We start from the raw sequence: 16,730 nt of genomic DNA, 5'->3' as shown, positions 1-16,730 counted from the left end.
GCTATGTGTGTACGCGGCATAAGAGGAATTCTTGAAATTATTTTTGGGTCTTGGGGAGCCCCTGCTAAGACGAATTCATTGGGGGATCAATGGGGAAAAACACCCCTTAAGTCGGTGGCTAGTGGTAAAAATGCACAACACGATCCGATAGGACACATTCCGACGGAATCTCCGATCGTGTGTACAAGGGCTAAGTTTTCACCTGAATCCTCAGCACACAAGATCCACATTGGACACCACCTATCACAGGTCCCTTTTCAGAAGGGGCATGGAATGGTGTAAGGATGGGCTTGGGAGAGAGTAGGGGTGGTGAGTACTTGGAGTACTTTATGTTTCGAGTGAAAAAAAGTAACAAAGAATGCAAAACGACTGTACAGAAATAATCCAAATGCAGCAAATGAAATATAAACTCAAACAAAAGTACAAAAAAAAAAAAGAAAAAATGAATAAACACAACCACCCTCTATACAACCTAATGCTATATTTCTATGTTGAGTTGGTACCGGTTGGTTGGATGAAGCTTTTAGCATCTTCTGCCCCCTAGAATCACCCGTGGTGCCACCCTTTCTGTTTCTCCACCCCCTGCAAGGTGCGATGTCCTCACCCTGTCACAGCTGACCAGTAGCTGGTTTTATTTTGGAGAATTCTGATGGTTTGGCTTCAAAATGGTTGGCGCGGCCAGACAAAACCTGGAAATTCTGGTGTCGGGGGGAGTCTCTGAGAGAGATACAGTGCCTTGCGAAAGTATTCGGCCCCCTTGAACTTTTCAACCTTTTGCCACATTTCAGGCTTCAAACATAAAGATATAAAAATTTTATTTTTTGTGAAGAATCACCAACAAGTGGGACACAATTGTGAAGTGGAACGAAATCTATTGGATTTTTGAAACTTTTTTTAACTAATAAAAAAATGAAAAGTGGGGCGTGCAAAATGATTCGGCCCCCTTGCGTTAATACTTTGTAGAGCCACCTTTTGCTGCGATTACAGCTGCAAGTCGCTTGGGGTGTCTCTATCAGTTTTGCACATCGAGAGACTGAAATTCTTGCCCATTCTTCCTTGCAAAACAGCTGGAGCTCAGTGAGGTTGGATGGAGAGCGTTTGTGAACAGCAGTTTTCAGCTCTTTCCACAGATTCTCGATTGGATTCAGGTCTGGACTTTGACTTGGCCATTCTAACACCTGGATACGTTTATTTGTGAACCATTCCTTTGTAGATTTTACTGTATGTTTGGGATCATTGTCTTGTTGGAAGATAAATCTCCGTCCCAGTTTCAGGTCTTTTGCAGACTCCAACAGGTTTTCATCCAGAATGGTCCTGTATTTGGCTGCATCCATCTTCCCCTCAATTTTAACCATCTTCCCTGTCCCTGCTGAAGAAAAGCAGGCCCAAACCATGATGCTGCCACCACCATGTGTGACAGTGGGGATGGTGTGTTGAGGGTGATGAGCTCTGTTGCTTTTACGCCAAACATATCGTTTTGCATTGTGGGCAAAAAGTTGGATTTTGGTTTCATCTGACCAGAGCACCTTCTTCCACATGTTTGGTGTCTCCCAGGTGGCTTGTGGCAAACTTTAGATGAGACTTTTTATGGATATCTTTGAGAAATGGCTTTCTTCTTGCCACTCTTCCATAAAGGGCAGATTTATGCAGTGTACGACTGATTGTTGTCCTATGGACAGACTCTCCCACCTCAGCTGTACTTCTCTGCAGTTCATCCAGAGTGATCATGGGCCTCTTGGCTGCATCTCTGATCAGTCTTCTCCTTGTCTGAGCTGAAAGTTTAGAGGGACGGCCAGGTCTTGGTAGATTTGCAGTGGTCTGATACTCCTTCCATTTCAAAATGATGGCTTGCACAGTGCTCCTTGGGATGTTTAAAGCTTGGGAAATCTTTTTGTATCCAAATCCGGCTTTAAACTTCTCCACAACAGTATTACGGACCTGCCTGGTGTGTTCCTTGGTCTTCATGATGCTCTCTGTGCTTTCAACAGAACCCTGAGACTATCACAGAGCAGGTGCATTTATACAGAGGCTTGATTACACACAGGTGGATTCTATTTATCACCATCAGTCATTTAGGACAACATTGGATCATTCAGAGATCCTCACTGAACTTCTGGAGGGAGTTTGCTGCACTGAAAGTAAAGGGGCCGAATCATTTTGCACGCCCCACTTTTCAGTTTTTTATTTGCTAAAAAAGTTTAAAATATCCAATAGATTTCATTCCACTTCACAATTGTGTCCCACTTGTTGGTGATTCTTCACAGAAAATACAAATTTTATATCTTTAAGTTTGAAGCCTGAAATGTGGCAAAAGGTTGAAAAGTTCAAGGGGGCCGAATACTTTCGCAAGGCACTGTATAGGAAGCCAGTATGTTGGTTTTCCCAGCAGCGTCAGTTTTGGGTCCAGTTGACCTTTTGGCATTTCGTACGTTTTCTCGTAGAACAGATGCAGCAGTTGAATGCGCTGTTTGAACCCTCATTATAGATCATGTTATGAGCAGCAATACTTCCAGCTGGATTTGCTTTGTTAATGCCATCTTGAAGACAGCGCAGTTGCGTGGCATTTCACACACTCAATTAATTCAGATGCACAATCGTTTATTGTCATAATTCTCTCCCACCAGATAAATGCGTACATGGAGCTTATTCTTGTTCTATTTTTGCAAGTCACAACACTCAACACCCGCGTGTGCTATAGAGGTACAGGTGCAGCTGTAACCCATTCACGCTCATTCACGGAGCGCGTTCTACCATCAAATCCAATAATACACAATAAATCGGCTCCCATTTATGTGTTTTATTCGCATATTTAGCTGATTGCCTGAAGTTTATATCTAACCGCCGCTGGGTCCAGAGACGGGGGGGGGGGGGGGTTTTCAGGGATGTCTCTACTGCGCATATTTTAGGCTTTATAGTCCCACCCCCAGGGGTCTCCAAACTTTATAAACAAAGGGCAAGTTTACTGCCTTTCAGACTTTAGGAGGACCGGACTGTGACCATTGAGCACAGTGGTGTAGTGGGGCGGCACAGTGGTGTAGTGGGCGGCACAGTAGTGTAGTGGTTAGCACTTTCACCTAGCAGCAATAGGGTCGCTGGTTCAAATCCCGACCACGACACCATCTGCCTGGAGTTTGCATGTTCTCCCTGTGCCTGCGTGGGTTTCCTCCGGGCACTCCGGTTTCCTCCCACACTCCAAAGACATGCAGGGAGGTTAATTAGACCTTGTCTAAAAAAAAATTGGCCTTAATATGTGTAGGTCAATGTTGTATGTGTTCGTAAGCGTGTCAGGACCTTACGGGGTAAAGGACCACGCAAAAAAAAAAAGCAGCAGATGGACTCTGGTGGCAAGAAAGTGCCCTGAGGCGATTCAGTTCGCATAGGTAGCGCTATACAAGTCACTCACTCAGAGTAGATAATGCCCTCAGGCTTGGTGGTCAGTGAAAGTAAAAAAAATACATACATTAGCCCCCCTGTTGTCAGTAGTGGCTCATCATTGGTATTAGTGGGTAGCAAAATGCCCTTATCTTTAATGTCAGTGGGAGGAATAGTTCCCCATCATTGGTATCAGTGGGTGGAATAGTGTCCCATCATTGGTGTCAGTTGGGGAGGAATAGTGTCCCATCATTGGTGTCAGTGGGTGGAATAGTTCCCCATCATTGGTATCAGTGGGAGGAATAGTGCCCCATCATTGGTGTCAGTGGGTGGAATAGTTCCCCATCATTGGTATCAGTGGGAGGAATAGTGCCCCATCATTGGTGTCAGTGGGAGGAATAGTGCCCCATCATTGGTATCAGTGGGGGAATAGTGCCCCATCATTGGTGTCAGTGGGAGGAATAGTGCCCCATCATTGGTGTCAGTGGGAGGAATAGTGCCCCATCTTTGGTGTCAGTGGGAGGAATAGTGCCCCATCATTGGTGTCAGTGGGAGGAATATTTCCCCATCATTGGTGTCAGTGGGAGGAATAGTGCCCCATCATTGGTGTCAGTGGGAGGAATAGTGCCCCATCATTGGTGTCAGTGGGAGGAATAGTGCCCCATCATTGGTGTCAGTGGGAGGAATAGTGCCCCATCATTGGTGTCAGTAGAAGGAATATTTCCCCATCATTGGTGTCAGTGGGAGGAATAGTGCCCCATCATTGGTGTCAGTGGGAGGAATAGTGCCCTATCATTGGTGTCAGTGGGAGGAATAGTGTCCCATCATTGGTGTCAGTGGGAGGAATAGTGCCCCATCTTTGGTGTCAGTGGGAGGAATAATGCCCTATCATTGGTATCAGTGGGAGGAATAATGCCCCATCATTGGTATCAGTGGGAGGAATAGTGCCCTATCATTGGTGTCAGTGGGAGGAATAGTGTCCCATCATTGGTGTCAGTGGGAGGAATAGTGCCCCATCATTGGCATCAGTAGGAGGAATACACAATATTACCAAAAGTATTGGGACGCCTGCCTTTACACACACATGACCTGTAATGGCCCCCCCAGTCTTAGTCCGGAGGGTTCAATATTGAGTTGGCCCTTTGCAGATATAACAGCTTCAACTCTTCTGGGAAGGCCGTCCACAAGGTTTAGGAGGGTGTCTATGGGAATGTTTGACCGTTCTTCCAGAAGAGCATTTGTGAGGTCAGGCACTGATGTTGGAGGAGAAGGCCTGGCTCGCAGTCTCCGCTGTAATTCATCCCAAAGGTGTTTTATCAGGTTGAGGTCAGGACTCGGTCATGTTCCTCCATCCTAAACTCGTTGATTTATGTCTTTTATAGACCTTTTTTTGTGCACTGGTCCAAATCGTTTGGTGGAGGGGGGGGGATTATGGAGTGGGGGGGCTGTTTGTCAGGGGTTGGGCTTGGCCCCTTAGTTCCAGTGAAGGGAACTCTTATGGCCCATACACACGATCGGCTTTTCCGACGGTTTTCCACTGTTTTGTTGTCGGAAAATCCAATCGTGTGTTTTTTGGGGTTTTTCTGTATTTATTTTACAATTTTTTTAAGAATATTAATGACATTTTTTATTATATTGTGTCCCTCCACTCTAAGTGGTTAAACTTTCCTCACTCACACACAAAGTCTATTCCATTGACAAATTGTTACAATGTTTATACTTCAACGCTCGGTTCACACAGGGGCAACACGACTTTTGGACGCGACTTGGACGCGACTTGGACGTGACTTGGACGTGACTTGGAACACTACTTTAAGTCGCCCCAGGCCAGGCGACTTGCCATGGCCAATCAGAGAATGAGCTCTCAGGGGGGAACTCCTTTTGAGAGCTGATAATTCTCTGAGAGTCGCCTCCGTATAGACAGAGATCTGACTTGGAGGCGACCTCCATTGAAATCAATGGGTACCGGTCGCCTACAAGTTGGATTGAAGTAGTACAGGAACCTTTTCTGAAGTCAGAGCGACTTCAGTAGTGTGCATTAAGGCTCGGTTCACACAGGGGCGACTTGTCCAGGCGACTTCGCTGCCTGACAAGTCGCGCTCCGTTCTGTACTATGGAACCGTACTAATAGGAGCGACTCAAGTCGCTCCGACTTAGAAAAAAGGTTCCTGTACTACTTTGGGGCGACTTCAGGCGACTTGCATTGACTTCTATACAGAAGTCGTTTTGCAAGTCGCCGCTGATCGTGTGCAGGTCGTGGCGCTGCAAGTCGTGCCGCCCACTGTTTGAACCGAGCCTAAGACGGCTCCATTCACTTCCATTGATTTCTACATATTGTGCGACCTGAGGTGACTTGGGGCGACTTGAAGTCGAATCTGAGTCGCCCCTGTGTGAACCGGCTCTAAGGCTCGGTTCACACAGGGGGCGACACGACTTGCCGTGCCGCGACCTGACAAGTCGCCCCCGTTCTGTACTACGGAACCGTTCTAAGAGGAGCGACTCGAGTCGCTCCGACTTAGAAAAAAGGTTCCTGTACTACTTTTGGCGACCTCGGGCGACTTCCATTGACTTCTATACAGAAGTCATTAGCAAGTCGCCGCTAAGGTCGCGGCAGGTCGCGGCACGGCAAGTCGTGTTGCCCCCTGTGTGAACCGTGTGATTCTTGGCAGACTGCCCAGTTTTTCTCTTTCTTTTGATGGCTTCAGAGGAGCCGAGAGAATTCTTTGTATAGAAAGAATTGCGAAACACTTTAGTCCAGATCGCGATAACGATTCTTGACGATTAATTGTGCAGCTCTACTATAATTTAATACTTAGCAATAGTTCTTATTAGTTGTTATTAAAGATTTTCACATTTTCTGGTTTTCAGAATTTAGAATTTTCCGAATCTCTGAGTTTTGAAATTCACGAATATTCTTATTTACGAACTTTCGAAAATTCAAATGTACGAATGTTCAAATTAACAAATTTGTCGAAATTCCTAAAAAAAAAAAAAAAAACGAATTGCACTTCTCTAATATTTATGAAATGTAGCAGAATGGTAAAGTTCAAAGCAAAGCTGTGCCTTTCGTTCTCCTTTCCGCGGCGCTCTGCGGCGCACACACGCGGGAATAAAAATTGCTTTCCGTAAATTGTTGCAGCAACATTAAACAAGAACAAGTTGGGATGAAGAGAGAGCAAAATCAGCACGACGGCGACTTTTTCACAGTTTTGCGATTTATAAATATTTTAATAACGTTGCGTCCCCCTTACATGCTTGCGATGAATGTGGATGTCGGACAAATCTTTCCATTGTTACAACCCGGGGAAGTAATACTTTTGTATTTGTTTTTTTTTTTTTTGTTTTTTTTATATTTATTCTTAGTATCGCTTCTAATAGTCATCTATTGCTGGGTGCCGTCGGCCGGCAATAAATCTCTATAGTGCTGATGTTTTGTTGCTGGGAGAGGCTCGACAGAACTGCGGCAGCTCGCTTGTAATGACACCACACTCCTGATGTAATACAATTACAATTCTCTTCTACGGCTCCTGTAAAGCGATCAAAGGCCTAGAAGCTGATTTGTTTCGGATTTAACCCTTTCACAGCCAGAGATGTTTTTTTTGCATTGCTGCTCGATCGCTCACATACCGCCCCTCCCCCTGTTACCAGCGCACCCACCCGCCGCAGCGCTCCGCCATGCTTTACAGGCTCAGCCTGCCCATTGGCGGGCCCAGGCTCTCCGTGGGTAGAGGGTAAGGAGAGGAGCGGACACACGCCCGCTCTCCTCCCCTTCTTCTTGTGACCCTGAAAGCGTTGTCTCTGATGTCACTTCCGGGTCAAGCTCTCGGGGTCCTTGGCTCGGATGTTTTGCCAAGCGATCTGCATTGCAAAACATTCAGTGGAGTACAGGGGAGACATTGGGGGGTCTTTTATACCCCGGATATCTCAATAAAGAGAACCTGTCACCTAAAAATCATCACACAGGGGACTGTTTGTCTCCTATGTATTGAAAAATAAAGGTTAAGTTAAAAAAAAAAAAAAAAAAAACCTGTGTGTGTTATGGAAGGACTGCTGTGTGCGAGTGACGGAATGCAGCCTATACCGTGTAGACCGCACGGTGACTTGCCTTGCTGCTCCGGGGTCTCTTGTTGGACTCCCAGTCAGGACTGTCCCTTCACTTGGAGCCCGGCGAGGGAATGCCAGAGCTTGGCGGCAAGTGCAACCTTTGGGATCCGGGTAGTTCCTTCTCATTTTTTGTTTTGTTTTTTATTTTTTATTTTTTTAACCATTTTTTTTTTCACTATTTAATAAATTGTATTTTTTTTTTTTTTTAGCACCCCCGGCTTTTGCGACATATCTGGGGTCTAAACAGACATCTGATGTTTCACCTTTCAGATAGAGAAAGGAGATTAAAAAGGAACTGCAGCATAGAAAACACAGTTTACTATGCCTCAGTTATGAAGTCCGTGATCAGTACAAATCACTGACCCTATTCATTACAGAGGAACCTTGAGGTACACCTCTAATAACGCTGAACCTTGGGGTACACCACTGATAACACAGAACCTTCCTTGGGGTACACCACTGATAACACTGAACCTTGGGGTACACAACTAATAACACTGAACCTTGGGGTACACCACTAATAACACTGAACCTTGAGGTACACCACTAATAACACTGAACCTTGGGGTACACCACTAATAACACTGAACCTTGGGGTACACCACTGATAACACTGAACCTTGAGGTACACCACTAATAACACTGAACCTTGGGGTACACCACTAATAACACTGAACCTTGGGGTACACCACTGATAACACTGAACCTTGAGGTACACCACTAATAACACTGAACCTTGAGGTACACCACTAATAACACTGAACCTTGAGGTACACCACTAATAACACTGAACCTTGAGGTACACCACTGATAACGCTGAACCTTGAGGTACACCACTGATAACACTGAACCTTGGGGTACACCACTGATAACACTGAACCTTGGCGTACACCACTAATAACACTGAACCTTGGCGTACACCACTAATAACACTGAACCTTGAGGTACACCACTGATAACACTGAACCTTGGGGTACACCACTAATAACACTGAACCTTGGGGTACACCACTAATAACACTGAACCTTGGGGTACACCACTAATAACACTGAACCTTGGGGTACACCACTAATAACACTGAACCTTGAGGTACACCACTAATAACACTGAACCTTGGGGTACACCACTAATAACACTGAACCTTGAGGTACACCACTGATAACACTGAACCTTGGGGTACACCACTGATAACACTGAAGCTTGGGGTACACCACTGATAACACTGAAGCTTGGGGTACACCACTAATAACACTGAACCTTGGGGTACACCACTGATAACACTGAACCTTGAGGTACACCACTGATAACACTGAACATTGGGGTACACCACTGATAACACTGAACCTTGGGGTACACCACTGATAACACTGAACCTTCCTTGGGGTACACCACTGATAACACTGAACCTTGGGGTACACCACTGATAACGCTGAACCTTGGGGTACACCACTGATAACACTGAACCTTGGGGTACACCACTGATAACACTGAACATTGGGGTACACCACTGATAACACTGAACCTTGGGGTACACCACTGATAACACTGAACCTTGGGGTACACCACTGATAACACTGAACTTTGGGGTACACCACTGATAACGCTGAACCTTCTTTGGGGTACACCACTGATAACACTGAACCTTGGGGTACACCACTGATAACACTGAACTTTGGGGTACACCACTGATAACACTGAACCTTCTTTGGGGTACACCACTGATAACCTTAGACCATTCAGAGTAAGAATCATTAACCACGACTCTCTGAATTCTGTCTCGCAGCAGCTGAGGTTGGGGGGGGGGTGGGGAAACCCGACAGTGTACAGAGGCTTCCTGTTCATTCATAAACCGAAGCATAGTAAACAGTTTACTAGACCTCATTTATGAATGGACAAAGTCATTTGGGGGGGACACAGCGCTGCAGGGGAGGAGGGGAGGAAAACAAAGCGGCCACCAGGGGAGTACATAGGATCTTGGGGCAGCAGGAGGTGGATTGGGGGGGGGGGGCGACATATAGAGGAACTGATCCGTCCATTTCTCTTTTGCAGCCGCTGAATGCCAGCAGGAGGGAGAGGAGGAGAAGCAGGCATTTAGCGGCTGCAGGAGATAAATGGACGGATTGGTTCCTTTATATGCCACCGCTCCTATCCAGGCAGCCCAAATGCCCGCTGTGCCCTATGGCCAGTCCGGGCCTGCTGGTAGGTTGGTTGGCTTCTGTTTGGCCCTGGTCTGTGTGTACATGTGAGATGTGCGCCTTTAATACATGACACCCAATTTCATTTATAAACCGGATGGCCTACAACAACAACTACTCGGTCTTCTACACCCAGCAGAGGCGAGGAGTTGGCATCAAGCTTTGTTTAAACAAAATATCGAGGAAATTATTTTGTCATCCCAACAAAAGCATAAATAATGAAGATGAATGGTTTTCGCATTGCTCGCTTATTATTGAGTCTTTTGTTTTGCCTAATCCGTTTAGCGGATGTGTCGAGGATCTGGATGACGGGTTGGAAAGGAAGGGAGCGTTATTCAGGTGGCACGTCACAAAATGAATGAAAGGCCGCCCCCCCCTCCGCGATGCCGTACGGCAGCAGAATTCCTTTTTGTTTTGAATCTCCCCTCCTGTGGCGCGCAAAGAAGCTGCGCAGTTTTCCCGAGCAGCAGCTGAACGTTCCGGGTATAAGTGATCGACGGAGGGCCATTCAAAGAGCCGGCGGGGCGCATAACGCAGAGAAATCGCTCCAGCATGACCGAGAAGGTGAAAGCTCCCCCCCCCGCAATCTCTGATGTACAATTATTTTCTTATTATTCTGAAGAACAGATTTCATGGAATAAATATCGAGTGTAAATGTAGGAACTGCGTGTTTAAAATGAGAAGAATATAAACAGAAAACTATTTTTCAGAAATAAAAAAAAACTGATAATTGGCATGTGCGTATGTATTCACCCCCCCCCCCCACCCATAAAAAGCTCTGGTGTCACCAATTACCTTCAGAAGTCACATAATTAGTGAAATGATGTCACCTGTGTGCAATGATCGGTCATTACATAGACACTCCTTTGTGAAAGGCCCCAGAGGCGGCAACACCTAAGTATTAAAAGATGATCAGACCGGAGATTCCCATTATGTCTGGCTGTGATTGCTCGGGGGGGGGGGGGGTAGGAGACATATGAAGGAGAACAGATAGGAATGCTGGATTGTGTATATTATTATTATTATTATAGTGACTCTAAATGCGTAATTGTTTACATCCCATTGTATACCCCATGAAAGCCTGCGAGACCGCAACGTTCAGAGAACCATCGAATTTTTGTATAATTAGTAATTATCAAATTGTTCCTGAACAGACTCCGCAGTGTAATTATTTTCTTTGCTGTTCTCCTCTGTACGGCGCCCTGCGAATAATCCCCCCCCCCATGGTTTATTAGCGGAAGAGAAAATCTCCAAAGCCCCAGGGGGGGGGGGGAGGCTCAGCTGGTTGCCTCCAGTCTCTCAGGGGTTAATTCCAGAGGTCCTCAGAGCCTTTTCAGCTGCGTGGCAAGAATTTACCGAAGTACCCGCAAATTGGATTCATTATTTTCATCTTGCGTCGTGTTGCAGTCTCTGAAGGCTTTCGCTTGTTCTCTGGAGGGGGAGGGGGGGGGGGAGGGTGCCACGGACACGTTAGATCAGAGTGAATGGGAAGTAACACCAGTACAAGAGTAAGCCACTGAATCCCGCTAACAACCAGGGCTGGACTGGGACAGAAATTTGGCCCTGGACTTCATCCAGACCGGCCCACTTACATTTTGAGTGTCCCATTACCAGCCCCTTACATCAGAGTGTCCCATCACCAACCCCCTTACATCAGAGTGTCCCATCACCAGCCCCCTTACATCAGAGTGTCCCATCACCAGCCCCCTTACATCAGAGTGTCCCATCACCAACCCCCTTACATCAGAGTGTCCCATCACCAGCCCCCTTACATCAGAGTGTCCCATCACCAGCCCCCTTACATCAGAGTGTCCCATCATCAGCCCCCTTACATCAGAGTGTCCCATTACCAGCCCCCTTACATCAGAGTGTCCCATCACTAGCCCCCTTACATCAGAGTGTCCCATTACCAGCCCCCTTACATCAGAGTGTCCCATCACTAGCCCCCTTACATCAGAGTGTCCCATCACTAGCCCCCTTACATCAGAGTGTCCCATCACTAGCCCCCTTACATCAGAGTGTCCCATCACTAGCCCCCTTACATCAGAGTGTCCCATTACCAGCCCCCTTACATCAGAGTGTCCCATCAGCAGCCCCCTTACATCAGAGTGTCCCATCACCAGCCCCCTTACATCAGAGTGTCCCATCACCAGCCCCCTTACATCAGAGTGTCCCATCACCAACCCCCTTACATCAGAGTGTCCCATCACCAGCCCCCTTACATCAGAGTGTCCCATCACCAGCCCCCTTACATCAGAGTGTCCCATCACCAGCCCCCTTACATCAGAGTGTCCCATCACCAGCCCCCTTATATCAGAGTGTCCCATCACCAGCCCCCTTACATCAGAGTGTCCCATCACCAACCCCCTTACATCAGAGTGTCCCATCACCAGCCCCCTTACATCAGAGTGTCCCATCACCAGCCTCCTTACATCAGAGTGTCCCATCACCAACCCCCTTACATCAGAGTGTCCCATCACCAGCCCCCTTACATCAGAGTGTCCCATCACCAGCCCCCTTACATCAGAGTGTCCCATCATCAGCCCCCTTACATCAGAGTGTCCCATTACCAGCCCCCTTACATCAGAGTGTCCCATCACTAGCCCCCTTACATCAGAGTGTCCCATTACCAGCCCCCTTACATCAGAGTGTCCCATCACTAGCCCCCTTACATCAGAGTGTCCCATCACCAGCCCCCTTACATCAGAGTGTCCCATCACCAGCCCCCTTACATCAGAGTGTCCCATTACCAGCCCCCTTACATCAGAGTGTCCCATCACCAACCCCCTTACATCAGAGTGTCCCATCACCAGCCCCCTTACATCAGAGTGTCCCATCACCAGCCCCCTTACATCAGAGTGTCCCATTACCAGCCCCCTTACATCAGAGTGTCCCATCACCAGCCCCCTTACATCAGAGTGTCCCATCATCAGCCCCCTTACATCAGAGTGTCCCATTACCAGCCCCCTTACATCAGAGTGTCCCATCACTAGCCCCCTTACATCAGAGTGTCCCATCACCAGCCCCCTTACATCAGAGTGTCCCATCACCAGCCCCCTTACATCAGAGTGTCCCATCAGCAGCCCCCTTACATCAGAGTGTCCCATCACCAGCCCCCTTACATTAGAGTGTCCCATCAGCAGCCCCCTTACATCAGAGTGTCCCATCACCAGCCCCCTTACATCAGAGTGGCCCACTGAGCCATCGGCCCACCGGGAAACTCCCGGTAGTCCCGGTGGCCAGTACATGCCTGCTAACAACTCAACTCCAGGTAGCTGGTAGAACTCAAAAAATGGCATAATAAAATATACGGGGCCTGTTTTACCTGCCAAAGGATTTGTATTTCTGTCCATCCAGTCCTGAAAATTACACTACTCTGGCTGGATGGACAAGGAACCTGATTCTTCTCTGCTGCAGGTCAGTAAAACACATAGGATTTGTCCCTTCCCAAGCCTGTGACTGGACAATTAAAGGAGAAGCAGTAGACTGATGAGCTCATCTCTCTGCTCTCTCCTCATTGGCTTCTCGTGCTCAGCCTTGAGCCATTGAGCTCTGTGAACAATGGAGGAGGTGGAAAATGAGATCATGAGAGCTCTTTGGGTGCATAGGAGGTATAAAATATATGTTGTCAAAATAAGAGTGTATGTGTGTATATATATCTATATATAGATATATAGATATATAGATATATAGCTAAAGGTATATAGATATATATCTATATATATGTGTGTATATATATATATATATATATATATATATTTAACCACTTAAGGACGAGCCTCTTCTGGAGATTTGTTGTTTACAACTTTTAAAAACAATTTTGTTTTGTTTTTTTGCTAGAAAATTAACCCCCCCCCCCCCCCAACATTATAATTTTATTTTTTCTAACACTTTAGAGAATAAAATGGCGGTCGTTGCAATATTTTCTGTCACACCGTATTTGCGCAACAGTCTTACAAGCGCACTTTCTTGGAAAAAAATACAGTTTTTTGAATTAAAAAATAAGACAACAGTAAAATTAGCCCAATTTTTTTTTTTATATTGTGAAAGATAATGTTACGCCGAGTAAATGAATACCCAACATGTCGCGCTTCAAAATTGCGCCCCCCGCTCGTGGAATGGCGACAAACTTTTACCCTTAAAAATCTCCATAGGCGATGTTTAAAAAACTATACAGTTTGCATGTTTTGAGTTACAAGAGGTCTAGGGCTGGAATTATTGCTCTCGCTCTACAGATCGACCGTTTTCCAAGGCGTTTTCATGTGTGCGTGCAATGCTCGGCGGGGAAGGGGCGCGTTCACATGCCATGACGAAGGGCTCCTACGCGGCTCCGAAACGTTGCACTTTCTTTTGTGATGTGATTCTCTTCATTAAACCTTTTGGACGAAAAAAATTGTCGATCCGTGGTGTGCCGGCGAATCTGTACGCTTGTTTGATGTTTCCAGGACCCAACTGGTAATCGCTGCAGCACCGGCTACTTCATGAGCCACAGATACCAGGAACGTGTGCGATGGGAATATCGGTTTGACTGATCCAGGGAGGGTCTGTGTTGTACCAAATACCTTCTTAATAATAGACTTCACTGTGCTTCCAGGCATTGGTAAAGCCTTTGAGTTTTTTTTTTTTTTTTTTTTCTATCCATCTTCTGACTTGTACCTGTCCACAACTTTATCCTGGAGATCCCGGTGACGGTGCCATGCCACCAATAGTTGATTGTTTGCTTCAGTTGCACCACGAGGACTGAAATGCTCCAGGAAAGTTATTTTCATTTGAGCCAATCCAAATAACCGCAGCCGATCACAGTTAAAAGTCAAATGGATGTGTGTGCCGATTAGCTACACCTGATTGAGTTTACAAGTCATTTTTAGAAGGGGGGGTGATCCTTTTTCCAAGTCAATGATTCTGTTTTAGATTTTATTTTATTTTTTTCTGACGTGTTGGGGTTATAGCTTTCACTTGGATGTTATAAGTTAAACTGGGTAAATACAGTTGGCCAAAACAAAAACTGTGTCTGTCTTCATTTTAGGTTGCAAAACAACAAAATGTGATTATATTAAAGGGGTGATTCTTTCTATACCCACTATGTGTGTGTGTATATATATATATATATTGTATATATTGTAGCTTGTCTTTGCAGTTAATATTTGATGGCTGACCTTTAGTGCCCCGTTCACACGAGCGGAATTTCCGTCAGAAACATCTTGGATATTTTTTCAGACGGAATTCCGCTTAAGCTTGGTTTGCATACACACAGTCACACTCTCTGAACTTTCGACCGCCAAGAACGCGGTGACATACAACACTACGACGAGCCGAGAAAATGAAGTTCAATGCTTCCGAGCATGCGTCGAATTGTTTCCGAGCATGCGTAGGAGTTTTGTGCGTCGCAATTGCTACAGACGATCGGAAATTCCGATCTGAACTTTTTCTGTCGGAAAAATAGAGAACCTTCTCTCAATCTTTTGCTGGCGGGAATTGCGCCAGCGAAAGTCCGATGGAGCGTACACACGGTTGGAATTTCCGACCAAGAGCTCACATCAGACTTTTGCTGGAGGAATTTCCGATCGTGTGTACGGGGCTTTAGCCCTTAGCAGTCGCTTGGCATACGTGGGATTCTTCTTTGAATTAGGTCTGCTGTGGGTGAGACGAGACATAAGAAATAATATTTGGTCTTTGATTGTTCCCATAATACTAATATCATCCAATGTTTCTTCCAGGCCGCCTGTCTTTCTTCACGTCTGGATCAGAAAACCTGCACCGCGTAGAAAAAGTGAGTTGGGGTACTCGATATGCCATAACCATCTCCTTCACCTGCAACCCAGAGCATGGCATCGCGGACCCCTCCTGGACGTAGCGTTTGGTCTTCAAGTGGGGTTGTCGGCCAACTTGAAGGACTCCTCCCTATACTGCCTTATAATCTGGAAGAACTCAATGGATTTCTATTGGACATAATTCAAAAACATATAATTGGGCAGCTATGCAAACATGTAAAGGGTTGGGCAGCTATGCAAACATGTAAAGGGTTGGGCAGCTATGCAAACTTGTAAAGGTTTGGGCAACTATGCAAGGTCATAGAACTTACTTGGGGTAGTTAAGGGCAGATAAGTTTAAAACAACATCAAACATCAGGGAAGATCCTAAAAATATATTTTTTTTAAATATTACCTTCTTGGCCTCAAGAAACTGTTGTCCTTCCAAAACAGCTAGAATATGACACATCCACATTCCTCCAGGAGTTTTCTAGCAGTTCAGAGGATTACTTCAATTATGGAACTACAGCTATAAGCATGTTTCAAGCCAGGTCCTTCCTGTCATGGAACATAGTACCTGACCCTGAAATTCTGTACTCGTGCTAATGGCTGTGGTTGAACATATGGAGTAATCTAATATGATCTTCATCTATATAATTATTTTCCCATACTGATGTCATCTGATGAGGGTATATTTTAACCTAAAAGATTGCCTGCTTATATTCCCAGAATACCATTGTGAATACCTGCCCATCACACCTATATGGGCTTGTTGGACATCCCATTTCAAAACCATGGCCGTCAATATGTAGTTGCCCCCATTCGGGCTACAACAGCCTCCACTTTTCTAGGAAGACTTTCCACAGGATTTTGGAGTGTGTCTAGGGCAATTTGTGCCCAATGAGCCAAAAGAACCTTCGTGAGGTCAGGTTGGATGAGAAGACCTGGATCATTCTAAAGATGTTCAATATCTGCCCAATAAGCCAAAAGAACCTTTGTGAGGTCAGGTTGGATGAGAAGACCTGGATTTTTCTGAAGATGTTCAATATCTGCCCAATAATCCAAAAGAACCTTCGTGAGGTCAGTTTGGATGAGAAGACCTGGATCATTCTAAAGATGTTCAATATCTGCCCAATAATCCAAAAGAATCTTCGTGAGGTCAGGTTGGATGAGAAGACCTGGATCATTCTAAAGATGTTCAATATCTGCCCAATAATCCAAAATAAACTTTGTGAGGTCAGGTTGGATGAGAAGACCTGGATTATTCTAAAGAAGTTCAATTTGTGCCCAATAAGCCAAAAGAACCTTT

The 16,730-nt window shown here is 45.8% G+C and overlaps 1 protein-coding gene across 1 annotated transcript in view; it reads left to right on the top strand.

Moving 5' to 3' along the window:
• OGFOD3 (2-oxoglutarate and iron dependent oxygenase domain containing 3) overlaps nt 1-15,835 on the top strand; it is a 133,241-nt gene extending 117,406 nt beyond the window's left edge. The window contains exon 9 of the mRNA XM_077458559.1: nt 15,389-15,835. Coding sequence (XP_077314685.1) covers nt 15,389-15,525 — 137 coding nt within the window. The 3' untranslated portion in view covers nt 15,526-15,835. The remainder of the gene's footprint in view (nt 1-15,388) is intronic.
• The last annotated feature ends 895 nt before the right edge of the window (nt 15,836-16,730 follow it).

The sequence above is a fragment of the Lithobates pipiens genome, unplaced genomic scaffold (genome assembly GCF_037356315.1).
Source record: "Lithobates pipiens isolate NorthernLeopardFrog02 unplaced genomic scaffold, aLitPip1_a1.2 Scaffold_28, whole genome shotgun sequence".
Lineage (NCBI taxonomy): Eukaryota > Metazoa > Chordata > Amphibia > Anura > Ranidae > Lithobates > Lithobates pipiens.
The sequence above is the reverse complement of the archived record's forward strand: the minus strand, read 5'-3'. Positions and strand labels throughout refer to the sequence as shown.